The following is an 11,932-nucleotide window of genomic DNA, read 5'->3' as shown; positions in this document are numbered from 1 at the left end:
AGCGTTATCCATTCTTTTTCTCTGCTTCAGGAAGGTAAGTTTGCTGGTATTTTCTTTAACGATGCATCCGTAAGACCATAACCGTTATCTATACTATAACATCACATTTACTTTAATTCCCTTTCATTAGACAAATTAGGCTTGATACATGCCATCTCTTCAATGTAGATTGACAACAAAAACCATAGCGACTGAAATTGTATATATACGTAAGTAAAAGGACTAAAACTATAAATTAAGGCGGTTTAAAATATTCCCAAGGTTTTAATAGTGTACCAGATAAAACACATATCCCAAGGGGATCAATCGCCGTCACCGGAACCCCAGCTCAGCCATGCCGATGTTCAAAACTCCGTTCAACGGCTACTCCGTCAAATTTAGCCCTTTCTACGAGCAACGTCTCGCCGTCGCCACCTCTCAGAACTTCGGTATCCTTGGTAATGGACGGATTCACGTTATCGACCTTTCTCCAGCCGGACCTATCGCCGAAATCGCCGCCTACGATACCGCTGATGGTGTCTATGACGTTTCGTGGTCTGAATCTCATGATTCTCTCCTAATCGCTGCCGTCGCTGATGGTTCTGTGAAGCTATACGATCTCTCTCTCCCACCTACTTCCAATCCAGTTCGATCCCTCGCCGAACACACCCGCGAAACGCACTCAGTTGACTACAACGCCGTCCGGCGAGACTCGTTTTTATCATCCTCATGGGATGATACCATCAAGCTCTGGACGATCGATAGACCTACATCCGTTCGTACGTTTAAAGAACACGCTTATTGTGTGTACTCCGCCGCGTGGAATCCTCGTCACGCTGATGTTTTCGCGTCGGCTTCCGGCGATTGCACTGCCCGGATATGGGATGTGCGTGAGCCGGGATCGACCATGATACTCCCAGCTCACGAGTTTGAAATATTGTCGTGTGATTGGAGTAAGTATGATGATGCAGTGATTGCTACTTCATCTGTTGATAAATCGATTAAGGTTTGGGATGTGAGGAATTACAGAATTCCTGTTGCGGTATTGAATGGCCATGGATATGCAGTTAGAAAAGTGAAGTTTTCACCGCATAGAGCAAGTTTGATTGCTTCCTGTTCATATGATATGACTGTTTGTTTATGGGATTATATGGTGGAGGATTCGTTAATTGGGCGTTATGATCATCATACAGAGTTTGCTGTAGGGGTGGATATGAGTGTGCTTGTTGAAGGATTGTTGGCCAGTACCGGATGGGATGAACTTGTTTATGTTTGGCAACATGGGACAGATCCAAGAGCGCCTTAATATCGAAGGGGGTGATCTTTGATCTCTTACTCTTTTTTTTGTTTTTGTTTTTGTTTCAGTTACTGTGATTTATGTTAGAATTCAAGGGTTTCTTGTTAATTTAAGTGAAAATGATGATTAGCATGATTCTATACTTGTTTTTGTGGAATACATTGGCTGTTGTCTGTCGTTGAATGATCAATGATATGCATCAGATGTTAAAAAAGTTGATCTTGTTGATAAATTTGGAGACTCTTTATCATATGTTCATATAAATAAGTCTTGGGCACACTTTCGGTTGCTTGTGATTTCATCTCGATAGAAGATTTTATATTTTATTGCTTCTTTTCAAGAAAGGCCAGTGTGACTCACTATTTGAATTGACTGCCTAATGTAGATTATGTTTGTAGTTTGCTTTTATAGTTGATTCATGATTGTTCATCTTGTAACTATGATGTGTGTTGTTGAATGATCAATGATATGCATTAGATGTTCAAAAGGGTTGATCTTGTTGAGAAATTTGGAGACCCTTTATCATACATTCATACATACTGTAATTGCATATTTTTGGATGCTTGTGATGTCATTTCCATTGAAGATTTTATATCTTATAGCTTCTTTTGAAGAAAAGGGAGCGTGATTAACCATTTGAATTGAATGCTAATGTAGATTACATTTTGTTGTTTGCTTTTATAGTTGATTGTTCATTTTATAACTATGATGCTTGCTGGTTTTTCGGAAATGTCTTTTCAAGTAACATTTTTGTTTTTGACTCTTGATAGCGAATCTGGTGCAGCTTCTTGTCTTTCTTATGATGGTATCTGAATATTTTAGGATACCTCTTGGTAGCTATTAGTGTAGTATTTTTTGTTTTCCATAAGGTAGTTTATGGAATTGTAGAAAGTGGAACTTGAAATACATAGCTAGTTTTGGTTTTCACATGAGATTAACCAGAAGAGATATTGTGCCAGTGGACTTTGAGAGACGAGAAAAGAAAAAAAACACCGTGTGAATTTTATAGTGATAAAGGCATGACGTGTTTCGAAGGTGCCGCCACGCTATTTAGGATGGTGTAGCAGGGTGAAATGGCACACACCATTTAGAGAAGGTGCAAAGATGTGGCTAACCTTGCATGATGCAATGACACAACTTTAACATTTGGGTCTATCTTAACGGAACTAAAAGTTAAGCCTTTCAGTTTATTTTATTGAGCTGAGAAGTCGATCAATTCCTTTTTGTTCGACCAAAACCAAAAAATACCAAACTAACCCAGTAAACACAAAGCATAGGTGGGTGGGGGGTAGGATGTATGCACACCTTTCTTCCATCCCAAATGGTAGAGAGGTTGTTTCTGTCAAGACCCATGTTTTGCCAAGCAAAAATTAAAAGAAACATGCAAGCATGCTACAAGTAAGTGTGCAAAGAAGCGAAGAGTACAATAGATAGAAAAAGTACCGGGGACATGAAATAGTCAACAAACCACAAAGCACAATACTGACAACTAACAATAAATGAAGAAAAACTAAACTAGTGGACGTCAAACTCAAACAAGTCATACAAGTAGGTACATATGGAAATAGATACATTATCTTGATCTCTTCAAACTTTTAATTTGCAGCAAGTATTATAACATCATTGTCCTCCCATCAAATAAGTATCTTTTTTTTGGTAACCATGGATATCCGGGCCAGCTTGTGCGCACCTTTACTAATCCCATAGGGCCTTGAGTGACACTTGGTGACATTTTGCTTTATTTCTTGGGCAAATTGCATGAATATATAATGTACTCATGTCTAATTCTTATTTTGTGTAACAAAAACTTTAAAACATTCATTTTGGTACCTTAGATGTGATATCTCATACATTTAGACCTAAATACGTTGCATTTTCATGCATTCTTAGATGTATACTAGTTACATAAGTACGTTTGCGACCAAGTACTTGCTAAGTCTTGGCTTAGTAAGTACGTTTCGAAAAAGGAATTGGGACCAAGTACGTTGCGCTTTCATGTGATTTGCCCTATTTGCTTCAACATTAAACAAGTGAAACTATAACTTTTGCGACATATTTGATGGTCTCTTCTATTTATCAACCATAATTCATTTGCTTGTTTGATCAATGCAAAAGTCTTGGCTTTTCTTTTCATCAACTTGCTTCTTCTTCTTGTGTGGTTTTTAGCATTAACGTACTTGCTAAACATTTTCTGATCTGATTACGGTGACTTTGGTATAGGTTTATTCCAATCTATTTCTACAGTTCTTTATGATCAATTGCTGTTTGTTGTGTTCTTTTTTCTGTTTCAGAAAATGGTGCACAGTTGCACCAAATCTCATCTTGGTACAATGTTTTAAGTTCGAATACATAGTTTTATTCAGTTCTTTCGCTTGTATATCATGGTAGACGTTGACGAAGGTCAATTTAGATAAAAAGAATAGAAACCCTTGTTTACCATTTGTATAATGAGTGTAAAAAATGAAAATGTGTTTGATGATATTTGAGTTCTAACAGTTGTAGAGCTATGGGTTGGGATCTACCGGTAACAGGAATGCTGTTGAGCCATTGACCCTTTAACAGTTTGTCCCAACTTTGAATGCCATTGCAGGGGCGTCGTATTAGCGATGTTGATATTTATAATTTGAGGAACACATCAAGAATTCTGCAAAAACAGGTTTTGCAATCTCTCTTTTAAGTTCTTTAGATGCTGGAACACATCAAGAAATCTGCAAATCAAGTTTTATTAGGTTCTTTATGTGTAACACCTTCACAGAAATAACTGCTCCGTTCTTTTAAGGCAGATGATAGGTCTGCTTACGTTTTACCTCTAGACCCTGCTTTCCAATGAAATATACTGAGTTTGTTTGGTTTGATTTAGACGCATAAACACAACTCAATGCTGATTCTCACAGCCTGCGAAAAGAGTTGCCTACAATGATAAAGATTGATGCTTGGGACTCCTCAACCAAGTATCCATTTCGGACTCGATCTAGAAAAAGAAGTTGCTTAAAACAAATGATCTTATCCGACTTATGAGTGAAAAATTATGATCTCATATACGAGTTTTTATTACACAAGTCTTTACTTAACAGACAGAAGCCAAGAGTTGTGAACTCAAAATACAAAAGTATGACTTTAGAAAGACGTTACTACATGCATACATAGACCAAAAAACTCGTTAACTTCTCGATGCGTGAAGTTATGATTGAAATCCTTAATCGCTTATGGGTTCGTTTAGACAATGAAGACATAATTTTAGGTTATGTTTTAGGAAAGATCCGATGTAGTTTTATATGGATACTGCCACGATACTGTAGGGGAGGTCCTGTGGAAAAATAGCTTGTCACCAGGATGTGCATCTGAACTCGAGTATCCAGGAAAAAGCAGAATATTTGATGGAAGAACGAGGATCCTTTTGAACAACCTGTTATAATATAGTTTTATATTTATTTATTTTTCCATTCAATTTTGTTTTCAATTTTCATTTTATATCCTTATTTTGTATATAATTAAAACATAAAATGATAACTATATTATATAATGAAAATTTTAAAGTAAAAACATCGATTTGATTGTGGGGAATCTTAGGGGTTGTTTGTTTATCTCTTAATAGTTTCATTAAGAGGCAACTTCTGAATCGTTAAGAGGTGAATCTTGTTTGGCAAAAAAAAAGTCTGACTCTTAATGAGTTTGATTTTATATCTTGGGGTTCCCTTAACCATTCAACGTCCTAATTTCATTATAAGCAATTATCAACCAATTATATTTCATTTTGCACTATATAATGACTAATGAGAGCTTCTTAATCATTCTGACTACTTGATCATTCTGCACCAAACCATTCAGTAACTGTCAAATAATCCCTTAGTCAAATCACGTTTATATGAACTTATGAAGTACCGCTTCGACCATCACCACCGCTACCGTAATCACTTGTAAAAGTAGCAGTAACAAGGGAATATCCAGACTCTACTATTGAAAATGTTTAACATGTATAATCAACATAACCGTTTTAATTATAATTCCAAAATTTGTAATATTAGAATAAATACAGTCAACACGACAGAACTATATATGATCATTGAATTTATAACTTTGATATGCCTTATTTTTATTTACTCTCTAAATTTAATGCATCAAAAATGAATTTTGTGGGTAAACACTTACCCGAGTAAGTGTTTGGTGAATGACCCCTTAAAATAGCGTTTGGTATGTAGACATGATTGAACATAACATAACTGGACATGACAAGAGGGTAGGACATGAGAGGACTGAATAGTATAAATGTATGTCTGGTGTTTGATACGACTAGGGCTGAACATGATAGAACTAGACAAGTGCCTCTAATAGTTATTTGATCATTTTATATATTATATAATAATTATAATTAATACACATAAAGTAAATAATTAAATAATTTAATTTATATACATTTTTATACAGTTTTCATATACATAAATACATACATATATAATAACACCAAATTTGAATCAAAATTTTGATATAATTGATGGTAGTTTGAAAGAAAAAAAAATGATTCGTGCAAAGAAGAAACTATGTTTTATTCGGTTTGGAAAAACTTTATCAATTGACGAAGGCACGATGAAGATTGTTGCAATAACAATAATTGTGGAGGTAGAGACATTGGCAATTGATGGACGATGGTGGTTGTAGAGGACTTGAAGATGGTAGATAATGATGGTGGTGATAGTCGACAATGATGGATGAGGTAGTTGTAGTTGATGCGGTGGAGGTAATTGTGATGGTGGTTGCCGATGGTGGTGGTGGTGGTTATAGTAGAGGTGAAGGTGGTGTTGGTTATGGTGGAGGTGGAGGTAGTGATGGTCGACGATACTAGTAGTGATGGAGGTGAATGGTGGTGGTCGGTGGCCGACGGTAGTTATGGAGGACGCGAATATGGTAAATAGTGGTAGTGGTAGCAGGTGGTAGTGGGTAGTGGTAGTGATAGCCGATGATGGTGGTTATGGTGGAGGTGAGGTGGCTCATGGTAGTAAAGATAGTGGCGATAAATGGTGGTGGTCAGTGGGCGATGGTGGTTGTGGAGGTGGTGGAGGAGGTTGTAGTAGAGGAGAAGGTGAAGGTGGTCAACAATAGTAGTGGTGGTGGCGATGAATGGTGGTGGTTGGTGGCCGACACTAGTTGTTGAGGTGGCGATGGATGGTGCTTGTTGTAGTGGAGGCAAGAGGTGGAGGTGGCCAACGACTAGATGTGGTGACCACTAAAACAAATATAATATTAAAGTTATATACGAAGATTAATTAGTAATATTTTAGTTTCTGTTTCATTCTTGTCTCATCTTGTTCCATCTATCTTGGTGGAATTAGAAAAAAAACTTTTTTTTTATCCCGCGTTGTCCCATTTATTGTTTTTGTCATTTGTTGCACCAAACGTGGGAAAGTGAGTTCTTGTCATGTCTTATGTTGTGCCAAACACAGGACAGTGAATTTTGTCTCTTCCTATCATGTCTTGTTCGATGTACCAAACGTCGCCTAAGAGTTTAATAAGTAACATTTAAATTAATTTGAAGTTTGATAATACGGTATATATTCATCTAGTCTAGGATTTATTTTTGACGTTCAACTGATTTCATTTCACTGGTTTTCTGCTCGTGCTAAGAGATTCAACTATTCTTGGGTGAATCGTCGTTGCAATTTGGTGGTTAGTTGGGTCATTGTGACTTGTTGTCGGTTCATTTTTTGTAGCCCGTGGTCTTGTTTAGTCTTTTATTTATCGTCATTTTCCGCTTATTCGTTTAGTTTTTGTTTGTTTCTTATTTTGCTTCTGACAGTAACAATCGACCTTGTATTCCTCTCAATTTTAATATATTTGTTATATTTCAAAAGCAAACGAATTAAGTGCGAGATATAAAATATAAGGTTTTAATTTAAAATAAGTAACGAAATAGACCAAAGGGTGTACATTTAGTAAAAATGGAAACCGTAAATAAATTCAAGAGTAAACTAGAAATTTGGTCCCTACGGTTTGTTAAAAATAACACTTTTCTTTATGTAATTCCAAAAATATAAGATGGTCATTATAATTTGTAAAAACGTTTAGATTTGGTCCTTTTTTAACAGCCATTAAAAAAATTCCGTTAAAAGAGAGGTAATTTCGTTTTTATTTACTTTTTATCTTTTACCTAATCAAAAAGCACAAAAACAAACCCGTAAAGTGATTATGCTTTTGTAAAAGACAAAAAAATCAATAAAATGACAAAATACCCGTCATTTAACGGATTTTTTTAACAATAGTTAGAGGAAGTGACTCAATCTGAAAGTTCTTACAAACCGTGCAAAAACTACAGCGACCAAGAGTGTTATTTTCGACAAACCATAAGAACTAAATTTGGAGTTTACTCTAAATTAAAAGGTTTTTTATTTATTTATTTATTTATTTATTATTTTTTAATGAATTTTTATTATAAATAAGTCTACCTAATATACCCCCACTCGTTAAGTACCCATCCAATCTCGGTCTTTTAATCTATATTTAATTTATTGCATTAATTTTTATTAATAAATACTTTTCGTATACGTCATAAATAATTTTTTTTATTAATCTGGATATCCAATCAGCTATGCAAGCCGACTAATCCCAATGCGACCACCTGCTTTGCAGATAGCCCGGAGTCACCGCATTTGAACCTCCGTGGCCACAAGAAGATTTTTATTCCTCCTTGGATTTGAACCTGAGACCTCCTAGTACTTTTGACCTTTGGAGCCAAGCTCAAACCAATCAGACACCACCCTTGCGGTTTATTGCTTTCTTTTGCGGTATATATAAATTATATGCAACTACGAATGATTAAAATAGCTTTTATTAAATTTATAAATATTGTTTAATGATTAAAATGTAAATAATTCATATTTTGGAGACAATTTGGTAATAAAGACGAGGGCAAAAATGTGATTTCACCTGCATTCAACGGTGCTACTTCATCTAAGATCATATTTCTAAAAATACATCTATATATAGTTTCGATCATCTTACTAAATGACGTTTATTTTTGTCACAGGAAGTCGAAACATTTATCAGTTGGAACTAGAATCAGGTGTCGTTTACCAAATGCTTACCCGGTTAAGTGCTTATCAAGTCACTTTACTTTATCGGATGAATATGACAATGACTAAAAATTTTACCCGGTAAGAGCGAAGGCAAGAATCGAGAGTTTTACCCGATAAGTGAGCACGAGAACTCTTACCATGGTTAGCGCTTACCGGGATAAATTGTTGCATACGATGGGTTTTAGTGAATAAAATCTCACCGATAAGTAAGCGATAGTGTTGAATTTTACCGGTAAGTGCTTACCGGGTAAGTATTTAGGTAAACGGCCCCTCAGTAAAAATTATCACTGAACAGATATAAAAGTTTTTATATCCTTAATTTACTCACAAACATATCAGATTTTCAGAATCTTGAAAAATGAAAGAAGAATCCACGTTTATGCATCACTTGTAGCCTCGGAAATGCTCTCTAAACGAGGTCTCCACATCACAACATGATTACTCTTTTCACTAGACATTTTCTTCGAAGAAGTTGAAGATGATGATGATGATGATCTGGAACCGGTCTTTCTGGGCATGGACTGATCAGGCATAGAGGCAGGGACAAGAAAGTAAATCTTGCCACGTTGAAGCTTGACGTCGGGCGAAAGGATCATGATCTTCGGGCATTTGGTTACACCTTTATCGGTATATGATGAAGGGGATGAGGGTTTCTTGAGGATGTGTTTAGGGTTTGCTTTCATGATCTCGGATGCTTGAATAGTGCCGGCTATTTCCTCGACATGGCCATTGGCATGCACGATGCGGATCACATCGAGTGATCCGCATGGAAGAATGCAAGAGATGCAACATCTTATTGCGTTCTTCATGTCTTATCTTTCTATCAATGGTTGCTATGTATATGAAGACGAAAGGTATGGATGAGAAGGGGAAAGAGAAGTCTCTTTAGTTTTGGCAATGGACATAGATTGAACCTTCACCAAATGGTGTGCATATATATATATATGCATGCATGCATGCATGCATGCATACATACATACATATATGTATATATGAAAAATGAAATAAAAACCACAAAAGGGTTGACAACCATAATAACAAATCCCAATCATTTCACGAGTTCCATTTAAAGCCATTGTTGATGCGTGTCTTGTTTCATACATAAAATACATCGACATGTTTTATTTCACATATGAAATAATTATGTCTTCTTCTGTTCTTTATATATAAAAATTATACATGTTTGTACGTTTCACATGTGAAATGATATACGTAAAAAAACTGGGGCCGACTTTTGACATTTTGGGAGCCCTGTGCTAGAAACTAAATTGGCCCTGTAATTTTTCTCAATTATGATATTTATTTAATTTTTATTACTAAATTAAAAAATAAACTCTTAAAATTTAGAGTATATGTGGAAGTATAATATAATTATAAACAAGATTCAAACAAAAATCAAACTGTGATTGCTCATAAATCTCTTATTTTTAACCTATTCTATCTTTTATTTGACGTTTAAGGTATCCCGATTCAAATTATCCTGTTGAACACATCTACAAGAATATCATACTGATTTATCGTTATCAGAAGAATACTAAGACTAAAAATTTAAAAAAATTCCAAAAAAGATATAAAAGTAATCAACAATGATCAAAAGAATTTTCCTTTTCTAAATTTCATTAAATAATCAAATAAAGTTAAAAAAAATATTAAAAAAAATAAAAAAGTAAAGGAAAACATTAGATAATTAGCAAATAATTATTATATGAATTAAGTTATCTTAAAAAAACTTAACTTATTGATAAAAATAAAAAAATGTAAATCCAAGGAGGTTTCCAGAGAATTGCATGCACTTTACCAACTAAATAAATGCTAATTTATGCAACTAAATGGATTTTCTCCTTTGTATTATAGGTATAATATATACATATATAAGACGGTTGTTTTGAGAAGTACAAAACCGATCCTAGCATTTTATACGGTTAAAATCGAATTTGACTGGTCAAGAATTGTGATTTTGACTAGTCAAAATTTGTCGTTACCTGTGTGATGTGTGATGTTGGTGATTTTAGTGTCATCAAGCCATTTTGTATGATCGAGATTAATTTGAGACAAGCCGAAATTAGATTCAGCTATAATTCGAGTCCTGAGGTGCAAAGTGCATGGGAGGATAAGTTAAAGTGATCTCGGGTACATGGGGGTTCGGGGCAGCACCCCTGGAGGGGTTCTAAGGGGCATTGCCCCTGGTGGGTTCCAAGGGGCAGAGCCCCTAGCGGTGATCCCTTGCAGGGTGCGGGGCAGTGCCCGACCCGAAATATAAACCATATTGTGAGAAATGGATCCTAATTCTCGAACAGTCGTGTCTGTTGGGAACAAACACGAAACCCACCAAAATAACCAACTTAATCGCGATGACTATACATACGATTTCGATTCATTGCAGGGTGACGATCTTTTGCATATTGTTACTATGCCAAAATTTTGTCTCTTAAGGTACATAAACAAGCAACAAAATTCTGTGTTTGATCTTGGATTTTGCCTGAAATCCAGATCGTTGTTTTTGGATTATCCCAAATATGATTTCGTGATACCCCAGGCTAGGGTCGAAATCACAGATTTTGGAAAGTGTTTAATACACGATCCTTGATTACCCAAGTATATTGATATTCTGTTTTCAAAATTCAAACATGATCACATGTGAATTAACTGATTCATATATGAACGTTTGTGACTCATGGTTCATATGCGAATAAGTAAAACAGTTCATATGTGAACTAATTAACGGGTTCATTGCCGTCTATTTGTAAAAAAGTTATGGAACTATCCCTCTATTTTTCGCGTACCCATATATATGAGAAATTATCCGGTGTTTCAAAATCAAAATCGCAAATGTTGACCAAATGAAGGGATAAGATCACTCACTCAGGACTGCCCTTGCAAAAAATTGTTTTCTCACGGTTCTCAACATTTCTCTAGTTTACATTTTTATTTGCGTTGTATATGTAAGCTGCAAAATCAAATAAGAAACTCAACAATATTATAGCCATGAAAACCGATGAAACATGTGTAGATTTACATACATAAAAACAGTACAACTTCTGTAGTTTCGAAACAATATTTCCACATTGTACCATTGACTTATATGAAAGCTATTGAATGGTTAAGATGTTATATATATATATATATATATATATATATATATATGTATGTATGTATGTATGTATGTATGTATGTATGTATGTATGTATGTATGTATAATATATATATATGTGTGTGTCATGAATTTGTTATGAACTTGAGAACTAGTACATCATATATCATTTTTTATGATTTTTCCATGTAAGACTAGGATTTAGGGCATGGGCGGACCTATCGTGTTGGTTATAGTGGCATGTGCCACCGTATTATTCCTCCGTCGAAGGGTAAAAAAAAATAGTTCGTGAAAGGTGCAACCGTATTAATCTGTTGTGTGTCACCGTATGTATTTTGAAACTACGATGATAACAAGTTTTATTTGGTAGAGTTGGTTTGCAAGACTTTTATTCTACTCAAGACCCAAATTCAAATCTTGTTAGTGTCATTTTCTTAGTCAAATAGTGCCACCAATTGAATTTTTTTTTACGTATATTTGTTTCTTATAGTCAACCGG

The 11,932-nt window shown here is 35.1% G+C and overlaps 3 protein-coding genes across 3 annotated transcripts; 2 read left to right on the top strand and 1 right to left on the bottom strand.

The window, feature by feature from the left end:
- The first annotated feature begins 306 nt into the window (after positions 1–306).
- On the top strand, positions 307–1,482 carry LOC112526604 (peroxisome biogenesis protein 7). The gene has a single exon (XM_025136959.1). The coding sequence runs from the start codon at positions 335–337 to the stop codon at positions 1,283–1,285; it is 951 nt and encodes a 316-aa protein (XP_024992727.1). The 5' UTR covers positions 307–334; the 3' UTR covers positions 1,286–1,482.
- Positions 1,483–5,975: 4,493 nt separating this feature from the next.
- Positions 5,976–6,373, top strand: LOC112526850 (glycine-rich RNA-binding protein 10-like). The gene is made up of 2 exons (XM_025137273.1): positions 5,976–6,093; positions 6,216–6,373. The coding sequence occupies exons 1-2, from the start codon at positions 5,976–5,978 to the stop codon at positions 6,371–6,373; spliced, it is 276 nt and encodes a 91-aa protein (XP_024993041.1).
- A 2,318-nt stretch (positions 6,374–8,691) lies between these two features.
- Positions 8,692–9,206, bottom strand: LOC112527036. The gene has a single exon (XM_025137516.1). It carries the CDS (start codon positions 9,150–9,152, stop codon positions 8,721–8,723), a length of 432 nt encoding a protein of 143 aa, XP_024993284.1. The 5' UTR covers positions 9,153–9,206; the 3' UTR covers positions 8,692–8,720.
- Between the last annotated feature and the right edge of the window lie 2,726 nt (positions 9,207–11,932).

Source organism: Cynara cardunculus (assembly GCF_001531365.2).
Source record: "Cynara cardunculus var. scolymus isolate 2C chromosome LG 14, CcrdV1, whole genome shotgun sequence".
NCBI classification, from domain to species: domain Eukaryota; kingdom Viridiplantae; phylum Streptophyta; class Magnoliopsida; order Asterales; family Asteraceae; genus Cynara; species Cynara cardunculus.
Note: the sequence above shows the minus strand (reverse complement) of the source record. Positions and strands in the feature narration are given on the sequence as shown.

Bases quoted from the DNA above. Each gene is read 5' to 3' on its own strand.
- LOC112526604 (XM_025136959.1), top strand. From the start codon at position 335: ATGCCGATGTTCAAAACTCCGTTCAACGGCTACTCCGTCAAATTTAGC.
- LOC112526850 (XM_025137273.1), top strand. From the start codon at position 5,976: ATGATGGATGAGGTAGTTGTAGTTGATGCGGTGGAGGTAATTGTGATG. The intron at 6,094-6,215 runs GTAGTGATGGTC...GGTAGTGGGTAG, and splicing joins TGGTTATGGTGGAGGTGGAG to TGGTAGTGATAGCCGATGAT.
- LOC112527036 (XM_025137516.1), bottom strand. From the start codon at position 9,152: ATGAAGAACGCAATAAGATGTTGCATCTCTTGCATTCTTCCATGCGGA.